General features: G+C 41.7%; 1 protein-coding gene across 12 annotated transcripts in view; it reads left to right on the top strand.

Moving 5' to 3' along the window:
* The window catches only part of LOC139583358 (protein 4.1-like), a 124,577-nt gene that overhangs the window by 82,777 nt on the left and 15,385 nt on the right, over nt 1-26,415 (top strand). For 8 of the 12 annotated variants that reach the window (XM_071414334.1, XM_071414338.1, XM_071414332.1 and 5 more), the window contains 6 exons: nt 436-483; nt 671-706; nt 16,613-16,807; nt 18,907-19,011; nt 22,216-23,073; nt 25,073-25,192. In XM_071414334.1, coding sequence (XP_071270435.1) covers nt 436-483; nt 671-706; nt 16,613-16,807; nt 18,907-19,011; nt 22,216-23,073; nt 25,073-25,192 — 1,362 coding nt within the window. The remainder of the gene's footprint in view (nt 1-435; nt 484-670; nt 707-16,612; nt 16,808-18,906; nt 19,012-22,215; nt 23,074-25,072; nt 25,193-26,415) is intronic. The other 4 variants (XM_071414336.1, XM_071414339.1, XM_071414342.1 and 1 more) reach the window with 4 other exon arrangements.

The raw sequence follows: 26,415 nt of genomic DNA, 5'->3' as shown, positions 1-26,415 counted from the left end.
TAGAAATAAAAATTGCTTTTTTTAGTGAACAAATTGATGACAAGGAGCTGAACCTGAATGAACTTTGGCAGATGTAATGTCTGTACTTACTAGTTACCTAGGATAAGGGTTCTTAGTAGAATCCAAAGGTCAAACTACTAATGTTAATTGCATTCGTGATGAACATTTATAAGGCGGGAGAGTGACCTCAAGCTGGTGGAGTCATCTGTAATGTAGTTTAATGATATTATGTTGACATAGGTCATCTGAATATGTTTTAATGCATTTCCTGTTGGTTTTTTTTTTACCCCGAAAACAGTTTACTGTCACTACTTTGTTCAACCACTTTTCCTAATAGCTAATGTTTAGGTAAATATGAGTTCTGGGAAATACTATACTCAACCCTAACAGCCACGGTTCTCTTTCTCCTCATGCTGTTGTGTTACTACTAAACAGACTGAACTGACTGACACTGGTGTCGATGGTGAACTGACAGCCACGGAGGTTTGTAACATGGGTAGTCACTAGTCACCTCAACTCTCATCTCTTGTAGAAATCTTACGTTCTTTGGTTTCACATTTCTATTTCAACAATATCTGATGTTATTTGATAGTTCCTCTCGTAAGCTATAACGTGTGTTGTATTCCGGTTTTGATATCAAATTCCCTCTCTGTGCTTCCCATGCTGCCAGTCGGACCAGGAGGATGAGTCCGAGTTAAAGACACAGGTATACTAACTAAAGTATGGCACCTTAACACACATTACCACTCATTTCATCCACAGCTGGTCAAACGACCATTTCACCCACAACCTGTGAACCTGGGATTCAAAATCACTGAAGGCTGCACAATCAACAGCTGCAATCTACGAGGAGATATTGATTTGACATGTAATAAAATCTAACGGACTGTCATTTTCTTTCCAGAACAGTCTCATAAGATGAATAAAGCGGGAGAATGTGTTTGTCAGACATAGTGTGCTGATGTTAGAGGTTGGTATTGTATGGAACAGCAGGCTAGTGCATGGTGGGGACTTTTGCTCAAGGACTTGGTTTGGACAGTAACAGTGGATTTACCATTTTTTATGTCATCAACATGAGGGGTTTGTAACAGGTAGTTGTTATAACAGACAACATGAGGGGTTTGTAACAGGTAGTTGTTATAACAGACAGCATGAGGGGTTTGTAACAGGTAGTTGTTATAACAGACAGCATGAGGGGTTTGTAACAGGTAGTTGTTATAACAGACAACATGAGGGGTTTGTAACAGGTAGTTGTTATAACAGACAGCATGAGGGGTTTGTAACAGGTAGTTGTTATAACAGACAACATGAGGGGTTTGTAACAGGTAGTTGTTATAACAGACAACATGAGGGGTTTGTAACAGGTAGTTGTTATAACAGACAACATGAGGGGTTTGTAACAGGTAGTTATAACAGACAGCATGAGGGGTTTGTAACAGGTAGTTATAACAGACAACATGAGGGGTTTGTAACAGGTAGTTGTTATAACAGACAGCATGAGGGGTTTGTAACAGGTAGTTGTTATAACAGACAACATGAGGGGTTTGTAACAGGTAGTTGTTATAACAGACAGCATGAGGGGTTTGTAACAGGTAGTTGTTATAACAGACAGCATGAGGGGTTTGTAACATGTAGTTGTTATAACAGACAGCATGAGGGGTTTGTAACAGGTAGTTGTTATAACAGACAGCATGAGGGGTTTGTAACAGGTAGTTATAACAGACAACATGAAGGGTTTGTAACAGGTAGTTGTTATAACAGACAGCATGAGGGGTTTGTAACAGGTAGTTGTTATAACAGACAACATGAGGGGTTTGTAACAGGTAGTTGTTATAACAGACAGCATGAGGGGTTTGTAACAGGTAGTTGTTATAACAGACAACATGAGGGGTTTGTAACAGGTAGTTGTTATAACAGACAACATGAGGGGTTTGTAACAGGTAGTTGTTATAACAGACAACATGAGGGGTTTGTAACAGGTAGTTATAACAGACAACATGAAGGGTTTGTAACAGGTAGTTGTTATAACAGACAACATGAGGGGTTTGTAACAGGTAGTTGTTATAACAGACAACATGAAGGGTTTGTAACAGGTAGTTGTTATAACAGACAGCATGAGGGGTTTGTAACAGGTAGTTATAACAGACAACATGAGGGGTTTGTAACAGGTAGTTGTTATAACAGACAGCATGAGGGGTTTGTAACAGGTAGTTGTTATAACAGACAACATGAGGGGTTTGTAACAGGTAGTTGTTATAACAGACAGCATGAGGGGTTTGTAACAGGTAGTTGTTATAACAGACAGCATGAGGGGTTTGTAACAGGTAGTTGTTATAACAGACAGCATGAGGGGTTTGTAACATGTAGTTGTTATAACAGACAGCATGAGGGGTTTGTAACAGGTAGTTGTTATAACAGACAGCATGAGGGGTTTGTAACAGGTAGTTATAACAGACAACATGAAGGGTTTGTAACAGGTAGTTGTTATAACAGACAGCATGAGGGGTTTGTAACAGGTAGTTGTTATAACAGACAACATGAGGGGTTTGTAACAGGTAGTTGTTATAACAGACAGCATGAGGGGTTTGTAACAGGTAGTTGTTATAACAGACAACATGAGGGGTTTGTAACAGGTAGTTGTTATAACAGACAACATGAGGGGTTTGTAACAGGTAGTTGTTATAACAGACAACATGAGGGGTTTGTAACAGGTAGTTATAACAGACAACATGAAGGGTTTGTAACAGGTAGTTGTTATAACAGACAACATGAGGGGTTTGTAACAGGTAGTTGTTATAACAGACAACATGAAGGGTTTGTAACAGGTAGTTGTTATAACAGACAGCATGAGGGGTTTGTAACAGGTAGTTGTTATAACAGACAGCATGAGGGGTTTGTAACAGGTAGTTGTTATAACAGACAACATGAGGGGTTTGTAACAGGTAGTTATAACAGACAACATGAGGGGTTTGTAACAGGTAGTTGTTATAACAGACAACATGAGGGGTTTGTAACAGGTAGTTGTTATAACAGACAACATTAGGGGTTTGTAACAGGTAGTTGTTATAACAGACAGCATGAGGGGTTTGTAACAGGTAGTTGTTATAACAGACAACATGAGGGGTTTGTAACAGGTAGTTGTTATAACAGAAAACATGAGGGGTTTGTAACAGGTAGTTGTTATAACAGACAGCATGAGGGGTTTGTAACAGGTAGTTGTTATAACAGACAGCATGAGGGGTTTGTAACAGGTAGTTATAACAGACAACATGAGGGGTTTGTAACAGGTAGTTGTTATAACAGACAGCATGAGGGGTTTGTAACAGGTAGTTGTTATAACAGACAACATGAGGGGTTTGTAACAGGTAGTTGTTATAACAGACAACATGAGGGGTTTGTAACAGGTAGTTGTTATAACAGACAACATGAGGGGTTTGTAACAGGTAGTTGTTATAACAGACAGCATGAGGGGTTTGTAACAGGTAGGTGTTATAACAGACAGCATGAGGGGTTTGTAACAGGTAGTTGTTATAACAGACAACATGAGGGGTTTGTAACAGGTAGTTGTTATAACAGACAGCATGAGGGGTTTGTAACAGGTAGTTGTTATAACAGACAACATGAGGGGTTTGTAACAGGTAGTTATAACAGACAGCATGAGGGGTTTGTAACAGGTAGTTGTTATAACAGACAGCATGAGGGGTTTGTAACAGGTAGTTGTTATAACAGACAACATGAGGGGTTTGTAACAGGTAGTTGTTATAACAGACAGCATGAGGGGTTTGTAACAGGTAGTTGTTATAACAGACAGCATGAGGGGTTTGTAACAGGTAGTTGTTATAACAGACAACATGAGGGGTTTGTAACAGGTAGTTGTTATAACAGACAACATGAGGGGTTTGTAACAGGTAGTTATAACAGACAGCATGAGGGGTTTGTAACAGGTAGTTGTTATAACAGACAACATGAGGGGTTTGTAACAGGTAGTTATAACAGACAGCATGAGGGGTTTGTAACAGGTAGTTGTTATAACAGACAGCATGAGGGGTTTGTAACAGGTAGTTGTTATAACAGACAGCATGAGGGGTTTGTAACAGGTAGTTATAACAGACAGCATGAGGGGTTTGTAACAGGTAGTTGTTATAACAGACAGCATGAGGGGTTTGTAACAGGTAGTTGTTATAACAGACAACATGAAGGGTTTGTAACAGGTAGTTGTTATAACAGACAACATGAGGGGTTTGTAACAGGTAGTTGTTATAACAGACAGCATGAGGGGTTTGTAACAGGTAGTTGTTATAACAGACAGCATGAGGGGTTTGTAACAGGTAGTTGTTATAACAGACAACATGAGGGGTTTGTAACAGGTAGTTGTTATAACAGACAACATGAAGGGTTTGTAACAGGTAGTTGTTATAACAGACAGCATGAGGGGTTTGTAACAGGTAGTTATAACAGACAACATGAGGGGTTTGTAACAGGTAGTTGTTATAACAGACAGCATGAGGGGTTTGTAACAGGTAGTTGTTATAACAGACAGCATGAGGGGTTTGTAACAGGTAGTTGTTATAACAGACAGCATGAGGGGTTTGTAACAGGTAGTTGTTATAACAGACAACATGAGGGGTTTGTAACAGGTAGTTGTTATAACAGACAGCATGAGGGGTTTGTAACAGGTAGTTGTTATAACAGACAACATGAGGGGTTTGTAACAGGTAGTTGTTATAACAGACAACATGAGGGGTTTGTAACAGGTAGTTATAACAGACAGCATGAGGGGTTTGTAACAGGTAGTTATAACAGACAACATGAGGGGTTTGTAACAGGTAGTTGTTATAACAGACAACATGAGGGGTTTGTAACAGGTAGTTGTTTTAACAGACAACATGAGGGGTTTGTAACAGGTAGTTGTTATAACAGACAGCATGAGGGGTTTGTAACAGGTAGTTATAACAGACAACATGAGGGGTTTGTAACAGGTAGTTGTTATAACAGACAACATGAGGGGTTTGTAACAGGTAGTTGTTATAACAGACAGCATGAGGGGTTTGTAACAGGTAGTTGTTATAACAGACAACATAAGGGGTTTGTAACAGGTAGTTGTTATAACAGACAACATGAGGGGTTTGTAACAGATAGTTGTTATAACAGACAGCATGAGGGGTTTGTAACAGGTAGTTGTTATAACAGACAGCATGAGGGGTTTGTAACAGGTAGTTGTTATAACAGACAACATGAGGGGTTTGTAACAGGTAGTTGTTATAACAGACAACATGAGGGGTTTGTAACAGGTAGTTGTTATAACAGACAACATGAGGGGTTTGTAACAGGTAGTTGTTATAACAGACAACATGAGGGGTTTGTAACAGGTAGTTATAACAGACAGCATGAGGGGTTTGTAACAGGTAGTTGTTATAACAGACAACATGAGGGGTTTGTAACAGGTAGTTGTTATAACAGACAACATGAGGGGTTTGTAACAGGTAGTTGTTATAACAGACAACATGAGGGGTTTGTAACAGGTAGTTGTTATAACAGACAACATGAGGGGTTTGTAACAGGTAGTTATAACAGACAGCATGAGGGGTTTGTAACAGGTAGTTGTTATAACAGACAACATGAGGGGTTTGTAACAGGTAGTTGTTATAACAGACAGCATGAGGGGTTTGTAACAGGTAGTTGTTATAACAGACAGCATGAGGGGTTTGTAACAGGTAGTTGTTATAACAGACAACATGAGGGGTTTGTAACAGGTAGTTGTTATAACAGACAGCATGAGGGGTTTGTAACAGGTAGTTGTTATAACAGACAGCATGAGGGGTTTGTAACAGGTAGTTGTTATAACAGACAACATGAGGGGTTTGTAACAGGTAGTTGTTATAACAGACAACATGAGGGGTTTGTAACAGGTAGTTGTTATAACAGACAACATGAGGGGTTTGTAACAGGTAGTTGTTATAACAGACAACATGAGGGGTTTGTAACAGGTAGTTATAACAGACAGCATGAGGGGTTTGTAACAGGTAGTTGTTATAACAGACAACATGAGGGGTTTGTAACAGGTAGTTGTTATAACAGACAGCATGAGGGGTTTGTAACAGGTAGTTGTTATAACAGACAGCATGAGGGGTTTGTAACAGGTAGTTGTTATAACAGACAACATGAGGGGTTTGTAACAGGTAGTTGTTGTAACAGACAGCATGAGGGGTTTGTAACAGGTAGTTGTTATAACAGACAGCATGAGGGGTTTGTAACAGGTAGTTGTTATAACAGACAACATGAGGGGTTTGTAACAGGTAGTTGTTATAACAGACAACATGAGGGGTTTGTAACAGGTAGTTGTTTTAACAGACAACATGAGGGGTTTGTAACAGGTAGTTGTTATAACAGACAGCATGAGGGGTTTGTAACAGGTAGTTATAACAGACAACATGAGGGGTTTGTAACAGGTAGTTGTTATAACAGACAACATGAGGGGTTTGTAACAGGTAGTTGTTATAACAGACAGCATGAGGGGTTTGTAACAGGTAGTTGTTATAACAGACAACATAAGGGGTTTGTAACAGGTAGTTGTTATAACAGACAACATGAGGGGTTTGTAACAGATAGTTGTTATAACAGACAGCATGAGGGGTTTGTAACAGGTAGTTGTTATAACAGACAGCATGAGGGGTTTGTAACAGGTAGTTGTTATAACAGACAACATGAGGGGTTTGTAACAGGTAGTTGTTATAACAGACAACATGAGGGGTTTGTAACAGGTAGTTGTTATAACAGACAACATGAGGGGTTTGTAACAGGTAGTTGTTATAACAGACAACATGAGGGGTTTGTAACAGGTAGTTATAACAGACAGCATGAGGGGTTTGTAACAGGTAGTTGTTATAACAGACAACATGAGGGGTTTGTAACAGGTAGTTGTTATAACAGACAACATGAGGGGTTTGTAACAGGTAGTTGTTATAACAGACAACATGAGGGGTTTGTAACAGGTAGTTGTTATAACAGACAACATGAGGGGTTTGTAACAGGTAGTTATAACAGACAGCATGAGGGGTTTGTAACAGGTAGTTGTTATAACAGACAACATGAGGGGTTTGTAACAGGTAGTTGTTATAACAGACAGCATGAGGGGTTTGTAACAGGTAGTTGTTATAACAGACAGCATGAGGGGTTTGTAACAGGTAGTTGTTATAACAGACAACATGAGGGGTTTGTAACAGGTAGTTGTTATAACAGACAGCATGAGGGGTTTGTAACAGGTAGTTGTTATAACAGACAGCATGAGGGGTTTGTAACAGGTAGTTGTTATAACAGACAACATGAGGGGTTTGTAACAGGTAGTTGTTATAACAGACAACATGAGGGGTTTGTAACAGGTAGTTGTTATAACAGACAACATGAGGGGTTTGTAACAGGTAGTTGTTATAACAGACAACATGAGGGGTTTGTAACAGGTAGTTATAACAGACAGCATGAGGGGTTTGTAACAGGTAGTTGTTATAACAGACAACATGAGGGGTTTGTAACAGGTAGTTGTTATAACAGACAGCATGAGGGGTTTGTAACAGGTAGTTGTTATAACAGACAGCATGAGGGGTTTGTAACAGGTAGTTGTTATAACAGACAACATGAGGGGTTTGTAACAGGTAGTTGTTGTAACAGACAGCATGAGGGGTTTGTAACAGGTAGTTGTTATAACAGACAGCATGAGGGGTTTGTAACAGGTAGTTGTTATAACAGACAACATGAGGGGTTTGTAACAGGTAGTTGTTATAACAGACAACATGAGGGGTTTGTAACAGGTAGTTGTTATAACAGACAACATGAGGGGTTTGTAACAGGTAGTTATAACAGACAGCATGAGGGGTTTGTAACAGGTAGTTGTTATAACAGACAACATGAGGGGTTTATAACAGGTAGTTGTTATAACAGACAGCATGAGGGGTTTGTAACAGGTAGTTGTTATAACAGACAGCATGAGGGGTTTGTAACAGGTAGTTGTTATAACAGACAACATGAGGGGTTTGTAACAGGTAGTTGTTGTAACAGACAGCATGAGGGGTTTGTAACAGGTAGTTGTTATAACAGACAGCATGAGGGGTTTGTAACAGGTAGTTGTTATAACAGACAACATGAGGGGTTTGTAACAGGTAGTTGTTATAACAGACAACATGAGGGGTTTGTAACAGGTAGTTGTTATAACAGACAACATGAGGGGTTTGTAACAGGTAGTTGTTATAACAGACAACATGAGGGGTTTGTAACAGGTAGTTGTTATAACAGACAGCATGAGGGGTTTGTAACAGGTAGTTGTTATAACAGACAACATGAGGGGTTTGTAACAGGTAGTTGTTATAACAGACAACATGAGGGGTTTGTAACAGGTAGTTATAACAGACAGCATGAGGGGTTTGTAACAGGTAGTTGTTATAACAGACAACATGAGGGGTTTGTAACAGGTAGTTATAACAGACAGCATGAGGGGTTTGTAACAGGTAGTTGTTATAACAGACAGCATGAGGGGTTTGTAACAGGTAGTTGTTATAACAGACAGCATGAGGGGTTTGTAACAGGTAGTTGTTATAACAGACAGCATGAGGGGTTTGTAACAGGTAGTTGTTATAACAGACAACATGAAGGGTTTGTAACAGGTAGTTGTTATAACAGACAACATGAGGGGTTTGTAACAGGTAGTTGTTATAACAGACAGCATGAGGGGTTTGTAACAGGTAGTTGTTATAACAGACAGCATGAGGGGTTTGTAACAGGTAGTTGTTATAACAGACAACATGAGGGGTTTGTAACAGGTAGTTGTTATAACAGACAACATGAAGGGTTTGTAACAGGTAGTTGTTATAACAGACAGCATGAGGGGTTTGTAACAGGTAGTTATAACAGACAACATGAGGGGTTTGTAACAGGTAGTTGTTATAACAGACAGCATTAGGGGTTTGTAACAGGTAGTTGTTATAACAGACAGCATGAGGGGTTTGTAACAGGTAGTTGTTATAACAGACAGCATGAGGGGTTTGTAACAGGTAGTTGTTATAACAGACAACATGAGGGGTTTGTAACAGGTAGTTGTTATAACAGACAGCATGAGGGGTTTGTAACAGGTAGTTGTTATAACAGACAACATGAGGGGTTTGTAACAGGTAGTTGTTATAACAGACAACATGAGGGGTTTGTAACAGGTAGTTATAACAGACAGCATGAGGGGTTTGTAACAGGTAGTTGTTATAACAGACAACATGAGGGGTTTGTAACAGGTAGTTGTTATAACAGACAACATGAGGGGTTTGTAACAGGTAGTTGTTATAACAGACAACATGAGGGGTTTGTAACTGGTAGTTGTTTTAACAGACAACATGAGGGGTTTGTAACAGGTAGTTGTTATAACAGACAGCATGAGGGGTTTGTAACAGGTAGTTATAACAGACAACATGAGGGGTTTGTAACAGGTAGTTGTTATAACAGACAACATGAGGGGTTTGTAACAGGTAGTTGTTATAACAGACAGCATGAGGGGTTTGTAACAGGTAGTTGTTATAACAGACAGCATGAGGGGTTTGTAACAGGTAGTTGTTATAACAGACAACATGAGGGGTTTATAACAGGTAGTTGTTATAACAGACAGCATGAGGGGTTTGTAACAGGTAGTTGTTATAACAGACAGCATGAGGGGTTTGTAACAGGTAGTTGTTATAACAGACAACATGAGGGGTTTGTAACAGGTAGTTGTTGTAACAGACAGCATGAGGGGTTTGTAACAGGTAGTTGTTATAACAGACAGCATGAGGGGTTTGTAACAGGTAGTTGTTATAACAGACAACATGAGGGGTTTGTAACAGGTAGTTGTTATAACAGACAACATGAGGGGTTTGTAACAGGTAGTTGTTATAACAGACAACATGAGGGGTTTGTAACAGGTAGTTGTTATAACAGACAACATGAGGGGTTTGTAACAGGTAGTTGTTATAACAGACAGCATGAGGGGTTTGTAACAGGTAGTTGTTATAACAGACAACATGAGGGGTTTGTAACAGGTAGTTGTTATAACAGACAACATGAGGGGTTTGTAACAGGTAGTTATAACAGACAGCATGAGGGGTTTGTAACAGGTAGTTGTTATAACAGACAACATGAGGGGTTTGTAACAGGTAGTTATAACAGACAGCATGAGGGGTTTGTAACAGGTAGTTGTTATAACAGACAGCATGAGGGGTTTGTAACAGGTAGTTGTTATAACAGACAGCATGAGGGGTTTGTAACAGGTAGTTGTTATAACAGACAACATGAAGGGTTTGTAACAGGTAGTTGTTATAACAGACAACATGAGGGGTTTGTAACAGGTAGTTGTTATAACAGACAGCATGAGGGGTTTGTAACAGGTAGTTGTTATAACAGACAGCATGAGGGGTTTGTAACAGGTAGTTGTTATAACAGACAACATGAGGGGTTTGTAACAGGTAGTTGTTATAACAGACAACATGAAGGGTTTGTAACAGGTAGTTGTTATAACAGACAGCATGAGGGGTTTGTAACCGGTAGTTATAACAGACAACATGAGGGGTTTGTAACAGGTAGTTGTTATAACAGACAGCATTAGGGGTTTGTAACAGGTAGTTGTTATAACAGACAGCATGAGGGGTTTGTAACAGGTAGTTGTTATAACAGACAGCATGAGGGGTTTGTAACAGGTAGTTGTTATAACAGACAACATGAGGGGTTTGTAACAGGTAGTTGTTATAACAGACAGCATGAGGGGTTTGTAACAGGTAGTTGTTATAACAGACAACATGAGGGGTTTGTAACAGGTAGTTGTTATAACAGACAACATGAGGGGTTTGTAACAGGTAGTTATAACAGACAGCATGAGGGGTTTGTAACAGGTAGTTATAACAGACAACATGAGGGGTTTGTAACAGGTAGTTGTTATAACAGACAACATGAGGGGTTTGTAACTGGTAGTTGTTTTAACAGACAACATGAGGGGTTTGTAACAGGTAGTTGTTATAACAGACAGCATGAGGGGTTTGTAACAGGTAGTTATAACAGACAACATGAGGGGTTTGTAACAGGTAGTTGTTATAACAGACAACATTAGGGGTTTGTAACAGGTAGTTGTTATAACAGACAGCATGAGGGGTTTGTAACAGGTAGTTGTTATAACAGACAACATGAGGGGTTTGTAACAGGTAGTTGTTATAACAGACAACATGAGGGGTTTGTAACAGGTAGTTGTTATAACAGACAGCATGAGGGGTTTGTAACAGGTAGTTGTTATAACAGACAGCATGAGGGGTTTGTAACAGGTAGTTGTTATAACAGACAACATGAGGGGTTTGTAACAGGTAGTTGTTATAACAGACAACATGAGGGGTTTGTAACAGGTAGTTGTTATAACAGACAACATGAGGGGTTTGTAACAGGTAGTTGTTATAACAGACAACATGAGGGGTTTGTAACAGGTAGTTATAACAGACAGCATGAGGGGTTTGTAACAGGTAGTTGTTATAACAGACAACATGAGGGGTTTGTAACAGGTAGTTGTTATAACAGACAACATGAGGGGTTTGTAACAGGTAGTTGTTATAACAGACAACATGAGGGGTTTGTAACAGGTAGTTGTTATAACAGACAACATGAGGGGTTTGTAACAGGTAGTTATAACAGACAGCATGAGGGGTTTGTAACAGGTAGTTGTTATAACAGACAACATGAGGGGTTTGTAACAGGTAGTTGTTATAACAGACAGCATGAGGGGTTTGTAACAGGTAGTTGTTATAACAGACAGCATGAGGGGTTTGTAACAGGTAGTTGTTATAACAGACAACATGAGGGGTTTGTAACAGGTAGTTGTTATAACAGACAGCATGAGGGGTTTGTAACAGGTAGTTGTTATAACAGACAGCATGAGGGGTTTGTAACAGGTAGTTGTTATAACAGACAACATGAGGGGTTTGTAACAGGTAGTTGTTATAACAGACAACATGAGGGGTTTGTAACAGGTAGTTGTTATAACAGACAACATGAGGGGTTTGTAACAGGTAGTTATAACAGACAGCATGAGGGGTTTGTAACAGGTAGTTGTTATAACAGACAACATGAGGGGTTTGTAACAGGTAGTTGTTATAACAGACAACATGAGGGGTTTGTAACAGGTAGTTGTTATAACAGACAACATGAGGGGTTTGTAACAGGTAGTTGTTATAACAGACAACATGAGGGGTTTGTAACAGGTAGTTATAACAGACAGCATGAGGGGTTTGTAACAGGTAGTTGTTATAACAGACAACATGAGGGGTTTGTAACAGGTAGTTGTTATAACAGACAACATGAGGGGTTTGTAACAGGTAGTTGTTATAACAGACAACATGAGGGGTTTGTAACAGGTAGTTGTTATAACAGACAACATGAGGGGTTTGTAACAGGTAGTTATAACAGACAGCATGAGGGGTTTGTAACAGGTAGTTGTTATAACAGACAACATGAGGGGTTTGTAACAGGTAGTTGTTATAACAGACAACATGAGGGGTTTGTAACAGGTAGTTGTTATAACAGACAACATGAGGGGTTTGTAACAGGTAGTTTTTACTAATGATGATAACATATTGTTTTAAACTAATGTTGTCTTATGTTTATTCACTAACATGCTTACTTTTATTTGGGGATTTTGTTTTATTGACGTAATACATACTGTATTAACAGCATATGCCAGGTGGAAGTTACTGCTAGATAGAGAGTAAGGGGATGTTGAGTTCTATTGATATCTATGAATGCTCCCTTAAAAAGGGGCAAATCCTAACTTCCATTTAGTCATGCATTGATGTCAATGGGAGACTAAGTGAAAATGTTACTTAAGTGAAAGTTAGGATTCGCCGCAAAATGCAGATAATTCGTTAGAAAAGAGAGGCCTGTTTCGGATAGATTATGACATTATATATTCAGCTCATTATACTGCAGCTGTGAACATAATACAAACATGCATCAAAGTAATGAACATTACATTTGTCAATCTGTCACCACGGTGATACTTAACCATGCTACTTGAATAGCAGCACACAAGCTGCTCTCCCAAAGATTCAGATGTGTAATTTGTCTCACAAAACACAGTTGATTTTCTATTGCATTCACTATCTCATTCATTTGTTGGTTTTTAGCTTGCGCTTTAGCGTCCAGTGGCATTCTTGTTTTCCATGGAATTTTATTTTCAGTATTTTTTTAAATTCATGGACATAAAACATATTGCACAATCTTAAACAACATAACACAACACTGCTATATTGACTTGACATCCATACACATGTAACATCTAAACCCTAATTACTAATCCTAACAGTAACTAACCCTGACAGTAACTAACCCTAACAGTAACTAACCCTAACGGTTACTAACCCTAACAGTTACTAACCCTAACGGTTACTAACCCGAACAGTAACTAACCCTAACGGGTACTAACCCTAACAGTAACTAACCCTAAGGGTTACTAACCCTAACAGTAACTAACCCTAACAGTAACTAACCCTAACGGTTACTAACCCTAACAGTTACTAACCCTAACAGTAACTAACCCTAACAGTAACTAACCCTAACAGTAACTAACCCTAACGGTTACTAACCCTAACAGTAACTAACCCTAACGGTAACTAACCCTAACAGTAACTAACCCGAACAGTAACTAACCCGAACAGTAACTAACCCTAATGGTTACTAACCCTAACAGTAACTAACCCTAACAGTAACTAACCCTAACGGTTACTAACCCTAACAGTAACTAACCCTAACAGTAACTAACCCTAACGGTTACTAACCCTAACAGTTACTAACCCTAACAGTAACTAACCCTAACAGTAACTAACCCTAACAGTAACTAACCCTAACAGTAACTAACCCTAACGGTTACTAACCCTAACGGTAACTAACCCTAACGGTAACTAACCCTAACAGTAACTAACCCTAACGGTAACTAACCCTAACAGTAACTAACCCTAACAGTAACTAACCCCAACAGTAACTAACCCTAACAGTAACTAACCCTAACGGTAACTAACCCTAACAGTAACTAACCCTAACAGTTACTAACCCTAACGGTTACTAACCCTAACAGTAACTAACCCTAACAGTTACTAACCCTAACGGTTACTAACCCTAACAGTAACTAACCCTAACAGTAACTAACCCTAACAGTAACTAACCCTAACGGTTACTAACCCTAACAGTAACTAACCCGAACAGTAACTAACCCGAACAGTAACTAACCCGAACAGTTACTAACCCTAACAGTAACTAACCCTAACAGTAATTAACCCTAACGGTTACTAACCCTAACAGTAACTAACCCTAACAGTAACTAACCCTAACAGTTACTAACCTTAACAGTAACTAACCCTAACAGTAACTAACCCTAACGGTTACTAACCCTAACAGTAACTAACCCTAACAGTAACTAACCCTAACAGTAACTAACCCTAACGGTTACTAACCCTAACAGTAACTAACCCTAACAGTAACTAACCCTAACGGTTACTAACCCTAACAGTAACTAACCCTAACAGTAACTAACCCTAACGGTTACTAACCCTAACAGTAACTAACCCTAACGGTAACTAACCCTAACAGTTACTAACCCTAACAGTAACTAACCCTAACAGTAACTAACCCTAACAGTAACTAACCCTAACAGTAACTAACCCTAACGGTTACTAACCCTAACAGTAACTAACCCTAACGGTAACTAACCCTAACAGTAACTAACCCGAACAGTAACTAACCCGAACAGTAACTAACCCGAACAGTTACTAACCCTAACAGTAACTAACCCTAACAGTAACTAACCCTAACGGTTACTAACCCTAACGGTTACTAACCCTAACAGTAACTAACCCTAACGGTTACTAACCCTAACAGTTACTAACCCTAACAGTAACTAACCCTAACAGTAACTAACCCTAACAGTAACTAACCCTAACAGTAACTAACCCTAACGGTTACTAACCCTAACAGTAACTAACCCTAACGGTAACTAACCCTAACAGTAACTAACCCTAACGGTAACTAACCCTAACAGTAACTAACCCTAACAGTAACTAACCCCAACAGTAACTAACCCTAACAGTAACTAACCCTAACGGTAACTAACCCTAACAGTAACTAACCCTAACAGTTACTAACCCTAACGGTTACTAACCCTAACAGTAACTAACCCTAACAGTTACTAACCCTAACGGTTACTAACCCTAACAGTAACTAACCCTAACAGTAACTAACCCTAACAGTAACTAACCCTAACGGTTACTAACCCTAACAGTAACTAACCCGAACAGTAACTAACCCGAACAGTTACTAACCCTAACAGTAACTAACCCTAATGGTTACTAACCCTAACAGTAACTAACCCTAACAGTAATTAACCCTAACGGTTACTAACCCTAACAGTAACTAACCCTAACAGTAACTAACCCTAACAGTTACTAACCTTAACAGTAACTAACCCTAACAGTAACTAACCCTAACGGTTACTAACCCTAACAGTAACTAACCCTAACAGTAACTAACCCTAACAGTAACTAACCCTAACGGTTACTAACCCTAACAGTAACTAACCCTAACAGTAACTAATGCTAACGGTTACTAACCCTAACAGTAACTAACCCTAACAGTAACTAACCCTAACGGTTACTAACCCTAACAGTAACTAACCCTAACGGTAACTAACCCTAACAGTAACTAACCCTAACAGTTACTAACCCTAACAGTAACTAACCCTAACAGTAACTAACCCTAACAGTAACTAACCCTAACAGTAACTAACCCGAACAGTTACTAACCCTAACAGTAACTAACCCTAACGGTTACTAACCCTAACAGTTACTAACCCTAACAGTAACTAACCCTAACGGTTACTAACCCTAACGGTTACTAACCCTAACAGTTACTAACCCTAACAGTAACTAACCCTAACAGTAACTAACCCTAACAGTAACTAACCCTAACAGTAATTAACCCTAACGGTTACTAACCCTAACAGTAACTAACCCTAACAGTTACTAACCCTAACAGTAACTAACCCTAACAGTAATTAACCCTAACGGTTACTAACCCTAACAGTTACTAACCCTAACAGTAACTAACCCTAACAGTAACTAACCCTAACAGTAACTAACCCTAACAGTAATTAACCCTAACGGTTACTAACCCTAACAGTAACTAACCCTAACAGTTACTAACCCTAACAGTAACTAACCCTAACAGTAACTAACCCTAACGGTTACTAACCCTAACGGTTACTAACCCTAACAGTAACTAACCCGAACAGTAACTAACCCAAACAGTTACTAACCCTAACAGTAACTAACCCGAACAGTAACTAACCCTAACGGTTACTAACCCTAACAGTAACTAACCCTAACAGTAACTAACCCTAACGGTTACTAACCCTAACGGTTACTAACCCTAACAGTAACTAACCCGAACAGTAACTAACCCGAACAGTTACTAACCCTAACAGTAACTAACCCGAACAGTAACTAACCCTAACGGTTACTAACCCTAACAGTAACAGTAGTGTATCATTATCAGTAAGATGACTTCTCTTCCTGCTCCTCAGGACACAGTGGGCACGCCGGAGGAGCTGTTGAAACACTCGACCAACATCAGTGAGCTCAAGCGGTCGTTCCTGGAGACGGGCGCCGACTCGGCTGGCCTTACCGAATGGGAGAAGAGGCTGTCATCGTCCCCCCTGCGCTCGCCGCGCCTTGACGAGGCCCCCATGATCGAACCCCTGGAACTCGACGAGGTACCGGTAAGTTCACTGTTAAATCAGAGAGGGACTGAATGGAGAGAGAGAGAGAGAGACAGGGGGACATCCACGTACCTTGTAGAGACCCCTCCATGTTTTATAAAACATTTAGTAGAACCTCACTGGGTGGAAACATCAACATTAGAAATCTAGTGGCATCTAATCCAGTGGTGGCCAGTGTGCAGGTTTTTGTTCCATTCCTGCTCTAACACCTGATTCTACTAATCAGCTGCTCATTAGTTCCTTGATAAGCTGAATCAGGTTAGAAAACCTGCTGGATGTACATACACAACCCTGATCTAAAAAGAAATAACATATTCACTTTTGAGGCTATGATTTGAAGATTGAGATGTGTCTGCTACAGTGTGAGAAGATTGAGATGTGTCTGCTACAGTGTGAGAAGATGGAGATGTGTCTGCTACAGTGTGAGAAGGTTGAGATGTGTCTGCTACAGTGTGAGAAGATTGAGATGTGTCTGCTACAGTGTGAGAAGATTGAGATGTGTCTGCTACAGTGTGAGAAGATTGAGATGTGTCTGCTACAGTGTGAGCTCAGGTTGTTTAGGGGGAAAGAGATGAATGAGATCCTTCCTCTCCATGTCAAGTCTCTGGAGACTGGGGCCTCTACCGCCTCCCTTTGAAAATCTGCTCAATAATCCATGCAGGTGGAGGACGGTGCTTAACAGCCAGCTACTGGAGATAGAAGAACAGCTGTTATGAAACGATCGCTGCCTCATTATAACATTTGACACCTACCTTTCTTCTCCAGTGCTGTTTTCAAATAGTTACCAATCATCAACCTGTTTTTCAATGGAAGTTAAGCCACGGTAAAAGGAAGTGATTCCGATGCGGCTCCTTGACGAAGCCAAAAAGTGTAAGCTACAATATCCAACCATTGAAGTCAAAAGTAGATAAAAGGAGCAAGCGTTGAAAGGAGCAGGGGACAATTAACAGTGGGACATCAGAATAGGGCTGGATTGATTTGTAGCAGCCTGGCCAGTGAACGAGTAATAAATCCTTGAGCTGTAACCTTGCCAAACGGAGGTGGGAGGGAGAGACAGAAGGAAGCCATTGGAAACATCCTTCTCGGCTAAGCATTTTAGTGCACTAAGATATATATATATGGAGAAGCATGCGGGGACTTCAAAAGAGAGGGAGGATTAGGGAGAAGAAACCCTGCTCCCCTCTGCATGGTGTGTGTGTGTGTGTGTGTGTGTGTGTGTGTGTGTGTGTGTGTGTGTGTGTGTGTGTGTGTGTGTGTGTGTGTGTGTGTGTGTGTGTGTGTGTGTGTGTGTGTGTGTGTGTGTGTGTGTGTGTGTGTGTGTGTGTGTGTGTGTGGGAACATCAAGCAGTCGGGAGAATGGCAATGATGACGTAACCAGGGAAAGGAGATATTTTATTCATTAATGTAGCAGCAACAACGGCGTATTCAGTATTTATTTTCATGACTGTTGGGATGTGGTTAAATTAAGTGTGGAAAGGAGACAGTTTACCACTCAGCCGAGTCTTGCTACCTTGTTTCATTCTTTATTTGTGAGCTACTGGAAGAAGAGGGACTGTGTGTGTATGCACTCTGTAGAGAATGTCTCATAAATTCAGATCCATATGTCCGATATCAACGCCATGTTGTGACTACGTTTGGAGAGATACTATAGTCCTGTAGTCACACGCTGGTGAAATCTCAGATCACACACACTCTTATCCAACACAATGAGTAAATATCACACACACTCTTATCAAACACAATGAGTAAATATCACACACACTCTTATCAAACACAATGAGTAAATATCACACACACTCTTATCCAACACAATGAGTAAATATCACACACACTCTTATCAAACACAATGAGTAAATATCACACACACTCTTATCCAACACAATGAGTAAATATCACACACACTCTTATCAAACACAATGAGTAAATATCACACACACTCTTATCCAACACAATGAGTAAATATCACACACACTCTGTAATGAGTAATGGTGCCAGCAATAGGATGCAGACCACACACACCTCAAAGCTACTTTCAATTCTAGTTAATTCATGCTGTTCGTTTGTTTCCCTTTTTTTCTTTTTCTTTTCCATTCATGTAGAGCCAAGAGGATGAGGGAGAGGATGAGAGAGAGAGAGCCATGGCTGCAGGCGGTAGCGTTGAGGAGGACATCAAGCACAGCCCTGTGGATACTAAGACTACTGTGGTAGGTAGCCAAGCTGTCACTACATACAAGTATCTGCTGGTTCAGGTATCTCTGTGTGATTAGACTACCTTCATCTCTGCTGCTTGGCTAGATTAGAGCCAGCTACTCCAATTCATTATTGACGAGTCTTACACATTTAACCTATGATCCATTTGGGTGTGTAGGACTCGGTTCCTATCCAGCAAACCAACATTTAATTAGTTCTGTGACAGTTCCCAGAACATTCATTAGGCCACGGCAAATGTTCTCTTAACCGAAAACCTGTCCAGTCGTGCTGATGATTATAGAATGTTTGTATAAAACGTTCGCCTGACGTTCCAAGAATGTTCCTAGAAAACATTTAGTCTGTTCTTTAAAGGTTCCTAGAATGTTTCTGGGAACAGTCTGGTGGGAACATTGTGGGGACATTTACTGGAAACATTACTGGTTCATTGTGTTATTACTTTACCTGGAAACCTAATGAGAACGTTTGGGGAATGTTCTGTAATGGTTGTTACAGATGTTGTGCACAACATTTTAGTGAATTTTAGGAGAACATTCCAAGGATATTTCATAAAAGATTTAAAATAAGAAAACAAATAGATTTTGTTTTCAAAAATGTGAATGTTTTTGGGATGTTATCATCCTAATGTTGGATAAAACCCTAACTATAAGTTCATGGGAAGCTAATATTTTGGGAATGTTCCAGGTTTGCCGGGTATGTTATTCATTGTCAGCAGTGGATGACAATGTGTCTCATTTGACCCTGTACAGTACCAGTCAACCTTTGCACACTCTTGGCATTCTCTCAACCAGCTTCATGAGGTAGTCACATGGAATACATTTTCAATTAACATGTGTGCCTTGTTAAAAGTTAATTTGTGGAATTTCTTTCCTTAATGCGTTTGAGCCAATCAGTTGTGTTGTGACAAGGTAGGGGTGGTATACAGAAGATATAGCCCTATTTGGTAAAATACCAAGTCCATATTATGGCAAGAACAGCTCAAATAAGTAAAGAGAAATGACAATCCATCATTACTTTAAGACATGGCAAGAACTTTGAAAGTTTCTTCAAGTGCAGTTGCAAAAACATCAAACACTATGATGAAACTGGCTCTCATGAGGACCGCCACAGAAAAGGAAGACCCAGAGTTACTTCTGCTGCAGAGGATAAGTTCATTAGAGTTACCAGCCTCAGAAATTGCAGCCCAAATAAATGCTTCACAGATGCTTCTCAGAGTTCAAGTAACAGACACATCACAACATCAATTGTTCAGAGGAGACAGTGTGAATCAAGCCTTCATGGTTCGAATTGCTGCAAAGAAACCATAACTAAAGGACACCAATAAGAAGAAGAGACTTGTTTGGGCCAACACAAGCAATGGACACTAGACCAGTGGAAATCTGTCCTTTGGTTTATTGAGTTAAAATTTGAGATTTTTGGTTCCAACCGCTGTGTCTTTGTGAGAAGCAGAGTATGTGAACAGATGATCTCCTCGTGAGTAGTTCTCACTGTGAAGCATGGAGGAGGAGGTGTGATGGTGTGGGGGTGCTTTGCTGGTGACACTGTCAGTGATTTATTTAGAATTCAAAGCACACTTAACCAGCATGGCTGCCACAGCCTTCTGCAGCGATACGCCATCAGGACAACAGGACAATGACCCAACACACCTCCAGGCTGTGTAAGGGCTATTTGACCAAGAAGGAGAGTGATAGAGTGCTGCATCAGATTACCTGGCCTCCACAATCACCCGACCTCAACCCAATTGAGTTGGTTTGGGATGAGTTGGACCGCAGAGTAAAGAACAAGCAGCCAACAAGTGCTCAGCATATGTGGAAACTCCTTCAAGACTGTTGTAAAAGCATTCCAGGTGACTACCTCATGAAGCTGGTTGAGAGAATGGTTGAGAAAATGCCAAGAGTGTGCAAAGCTGTCATCAAGGCAAAGGGTGGCTATTTTGAAGAGTCTTTTTGTTTAACACTTTTTTGGCTTCTACATGAATAACATATGTGTTATTTCATAGTTTGGATGTCTTCATTATTATTCTACAATGTAGAAAATAGTCAAAATAAAGAAAAACCCTTCAATGAGCTATATGGAGAGACCGCTTTTAACAATACACTATTAACTAAGAACTGTGATACAACACATGACCAAAAGTATGTGGACACCTGCTCGTCGAACATCTCATTCCCAAATCATGGGCATTAATATGGAGTTGGTGCCCTCTTTGCAGCTATAACAGCCTCCACTCTTCTGGGAAGGCTTTCCACTAGATGTTGCAACATTGCTGCAGGGACTTGCTTCCATTCAGCCGCAAGAGCATTAGTGAGGTTGGGCACTGATGTTGGACGATTAGGCCTGGCTCACAGTCTGCGTTCCAATTCATCCCAAAGGTGTTCGATGGGGTTGAGGTCAGGGCTCTGTGCAGGACAGTCAAGTGCTTCCACATCGATCTCGACAAAGCATTTCTGTATGGAACTCCCTTTGTGCATGGGGGGCATTGTCATGCTGAAACAGGAAAGGGCCTTCCACAAACTGTTGCCACAGGTTTGGAAGCACGGAATCGTCTAAAATGTCATTGTATGCTGTAGTGTTAAGATTTCCATTCTCTGTATCTAAGAGGCCCGAACCATGAACAACAGCCACAGACCATTATTCCTCCTCCACCAAACTCGACAGTTGGCACGATGCATTGGGGCAGGTAGTGTTCTCCTGGCATCCGCCAAACCCAGATTCGTCCGTTGGACTGCCAGATGGTGAAGCGTGATTCATCACCACTTCGTGGCAGAGCCATTGTTGCTTCTAGACGTTTCCACTTTACAATAACAGAACTTACAGTTGACTGGGGCAGCTGTAGCAGTGCAGAAATTTGACAAACTGACTTGTTAGAAAGGTGGCATCTTATGACGGTGCCACGTTGAAAGTCACTGAGCTCTTCAGTAAGGCCATTCTACTGCCAATGTTTGTCTATGTAGATTGTATGGCTGTGTGCTCGATTGTATATACCTGTCAGCAACGGGTGTGGCTGAAATAGTCGAATCCACTCATTTGAAAGGGTGTCCACATACTTTTGCATATATATTGTATATGTTGCTGTCTATGATCTATGTTCCTTCAAGTCTAAAGTTGCTTCCTTATTGCTCTTCTTGGTACTGCCATTGGAAGTCCTACTCCCCCATTGAACTGGCTAACCCCAGTCTTTGTATGTATCTTGTATGTAGGATTCTGACGGGTGGGTAATAGTAAGCAAAGTCCCTCCTAAGGTAGCCGAAAAGAGAAACATTGTCAACTATAAAGTAATGGCCGTCGATAACATTGTGGCTGAAGGAGCGCTCGGCGACGCCAGTGGTGTCGTTGTCATCAAGGAGTTTGGCAAACCATACGAGAGCTTCAGCAGTGAACTAGCGTCCAAGACCGAGGAGATGGAGGAGAAGACCTACACCCTGGGCAAGTCCTACGACACCATGTCAGGCAAGATCATCACCATGACGACGCAGGCCAAAGATGGCGGGGAGGCGGCGGTAGGCGCTCCGGCGGTGTTCGCCAGGGAGCTGAAGAGGGCGGCAGACCAATCCACCACCACTGTGAAGATCATCCCGGTGTCGACTGAGTACGAGATGCCAGTGTCGGTCCACTTGAGTCTCCCGACCATAGAGGGAATCGGACCCCCAATGATCACCATCCAGGAGGCCAGGACCCCCTCTCCATCCGAGGGAATGGGACCCTCCATGATCACCATCCAGGAGGCCAGGACCCCCTCTCCATCCGAGCCCAGCGACGGTGGCCTGGGCGCCATGCGGACCGTAGTGTCCATCCGCTCCAGCCAGAACATCAGTGATGCCGCGAGAGCGGACAGCAGGAAGCAGCTAAGAGAGACTTTTCTCCTGGGAGACAGGAGCACCACCCCTGTTGCGCCTCACACACCCCTCTCGCCACGGTCCCCAATGGCCATGTCACCAATGGCCAAGTCCCCAATGGCCAAGTCCCCAATGAAGATGCCCAAGCCTCAAATGGTCGATCTGCGTCTGAGCCCCAGCCCTGTGTCCTATCTATCCAGAACCCCATCGCCCTCCAAAGTGGTAGGATGATATGAAACCCCCCCCCCCCAAATACCTGAAACCGCCTCTCCCTAACCCCCCACTTTATCCTCAAGTTACTTCCTCTTCCCCCCCTCTCCCTAAACCCCCACTTTATCCTCAAGTTACTTCCTCTTCCCCCCCTCTCCCTAAACCCCCACTTTATCCTCAAGTTACTCCCCCCCCTCTCCCTAACCCCCCACTTTATCCTCAAGTGACTTCCGCTTCCCCCCCTCTCCCTAACCCCCCCACTTTATCCTCAAGTTACTTCCTCTTCCCCCCCTCTCCCTAAACCCCCACTTTATCCTCAAGCTACTTCCCCTTCCCTCCTCTCCCTAACCCCCCACTTTATCCTCAAGTTACTTCCTCTTCCCCCCCTCTCCCTAACCTCCCACTTTATCCTCAAGCTACTTCCTCCCCTCTCCCTAACCCCCCACTTTATCCTCAAGTTACTCCACCCCCTCTCCCTAAACCCCCACTTTATCCTCAAGCTACTTCCTCTTCCCCCTCTCCCTAACCCCCCACTTTATCCTCAAGTTACTTCCCCTTCCCTCCTCTCCCTAACCCCCCACTTTATCCTCAAGTTACTTCCCCCCCTCTCCCTAACCCCCCACTTTATCCTCAAGTTACTTCCCCCCCTCTCCCTAAACCCCCACTTTATCTTCAAGCTACTTCCGCTTCCCCCCCTCTCCCTACCCCCCGCCCACTTTATCCTCAAGCTACTTCCGCTTCCCCCCTCTCCCTACCCCCCCCCCCCCCCCACACTTTATCCTCAAGCTACTTCCGCTTCCCCCCCTCTCCCTACCCCCCCCCCCCACTTTATCCTCAAGCTACTTCCGCTTCCCCCCCTCTCCCTAACCCCCCACTTTATCCTCAAGCTACCTCCGCTTCCCCCCCTCTCCCTAACCCCCCACTTTATCCTCAAGCTACCTCCGCTTCCCCCCCTCTCCCTAACCCCCCACTTTATCCTCAAGCTACTTCCTCTTCCCCCCCTCTCCCTAATCCCCCACTTTATCCTCAAGCTACTTCCGCCCCAGCCTGTTTGGTTGTCTTATCCACTGCAACAAGGCTGGACCCGGCGCTGTTTTGCACTCGACTGAATGTTCATGGGAATTGCATGGGAGTCTGTTTTTTCTTTCTATAGTTTGCTCTGTTTATTTGATCCCTTTGCCACTGTATTTGATGTCATTTGTTCACTGCTTGCCTTAGCCAAACTTGCTGCTCCATGGGTACTGGCATTTGTTTACCTCTTTCATTTCGATTTGTAAATGAAAATCGTGTTTTGTTTTAAGCTGGTCCCCATGCTGCTAGCCACACCAAATGAATGCTTTCCACTTCGGCTTATGGTACGGTATACTATGGTTGGTATGCCACTGATTGCTTCAGTCCTGCCACTTTTACTTTGACTTCCCTGGGTTTGCGCTCTCTGACCTCTCTGCAGCTTGATCTGACATGATGATATTGGCCCTATTCATAAGAGGAGACCCTCCGACACACAAGACACTCTTGTCTGTCTCACCTATTGCCTTTCTGACTGACATTCTCAAGAGAAAAACAACTCGAGTTCAGTGATTGACATGTCACAGGATGGTGATTCTACCCATGTGCTCTGTAAAATAAATGCATTGCTCCGAGTTGCATATTATAGCATACAAACTGGATTAAAATAGTTGGAAACCAATTTGATGAAACCTTTGTAATTCTTGCATTGTTGTATAGAAGGAAATCAATCTAGGTTGTGATTGACATAATTATTTTTGAATACTTTAGAATAAAATTTGACAAACCCAATTTTCTAAGTTTACCTTTCTTAGCTATCGATCATCACCTCAATGCTCTTATGAATAATCCCGTCCAACCCCCCGTCCCCTGAGCTTGTGTCTGGGCATTGTGTGAAAGACCTGTCTCTTTGTCTCTCCTATGTACGTACAGTATCTAACTGTGTGTGTGTCTCTCTTCTACTCCTGTTGTGTTGACTCTCCCCATCTCTCTGTCTGCTCAGCCAAAGCCGACCTTTGAGGAGATGTCCCCGGAGCTCACCGCTCTCTTACAGTCGGCCAGAGATCAGACCAGCACGCGGGTCTGGACTGCTTCGCCTGCCTTTAGTCAGACCGTGTTTAAGGTGGCCTCTTATACCATATAGATAATATACAACTCAACAAACGTGATGACAACAGTTGTAGTGCATGCATATCTGAGTTTAACCTTTTATACAGGTTATTCTCATTGAGATAACATCTCTTTTGCAAAAGACCTGTTCAGTATCTGTACTGTTTGTCACTGATGTGTTTGTTCTTGTTGTTGAGGAAATGTTGTCACTGTAGCCACTGTGTTGTCTGTTAGGCTTTTCTGTCCCCTGTCCGTCCGTCCTTCCTGCCGGCTATTAAAACAGTGGACAGGTTTATGAGGAGGAATGGTTTGTCTGGACAGAGGCACCACATGGTCCTGGGGCCTTATTGAGGAGGAATGGTTTGTCTAGACAGATGCACCACATGGTCCTGGGGCCTTATTGAAGAGGAATGGTTTGTCTAGACAGAGGCACCACATGGTCCTGGGGCCTTATTGAAGAGGAATGGTTTGTCTAGACAGAGGCACCACATGGTCCTGGGGCCTTATTGAGGAGGAATGGTTTGTCTAGTCAGAGGCACCACATGGTCCTGGGGCCTTATTGAAGAGGAATGGTTTGTCTAGACAGAGGCACCACATGGTCCTGGGGCCTTATTGAAGAGGAATGGTTTGTCTAGACAGAGGCACCACATGGTCCTGGGGCCTTATTGAGGAGGAATGGTTTGTCTAGTCAGAGGCACCACATGGTCCTGGGGCCTTATTGAGGAGGAATGTGAGAGCGTTACCCACCCGGCATATTTGATTTTGCAACTCTACTCCACCTTTAGGTCATTTTGATACCTGAAAGTGGGGAACAAAGCAATCATCCAATGCACAGCATGTTAAATGATTTAAACATGTATTCAGAAAGATCACATCGGTACTAACATATGAAGTAACCCTTCCCTACTGTATGGAAGCAGATTCTAGGTTATCCACCCACTCTGCCCAGAGTGGCTGAAAACTTGCTTTGGTGATGAAATTTCACTTCCTTATTTACATTTACATTTAAGTCATTTAGCAGACGCTCTTATCCAGAGCGACTTACAAATTGGTGCATTCACCTTATGATATCCAGTGGAACAACCACTTTAAAATACATTTTTACCAAAAAACAAATATAATTATTCACGTTCTAAATCATTCAGTGTGAACTTTTCCTCTAACATCCAATAATAAGCACCAAGATAATAATAATAAATAAGCACCAATAATAAGCACCTGTTGACATAGAGGTGC

Source organism: Salvelinus alpinus, chromosome 8, assembly GCF_045679555.1.
Source record: "Salvelinus alpinus chromosome 8, SLU_Salpinus.1, whole genome shotgun sequence".
Taxonomy (NCBI): Eukaryota; Metazoa; Chordata; class Actinopteri; order Salmoniformes; family Salmonidae; genus Salvelinus; species Salvelinus alpinus.
Note: the sequence above shows the minus strand (reverse complement) of the source record. Positions and strands in the feature narration are given on the sequence as shown.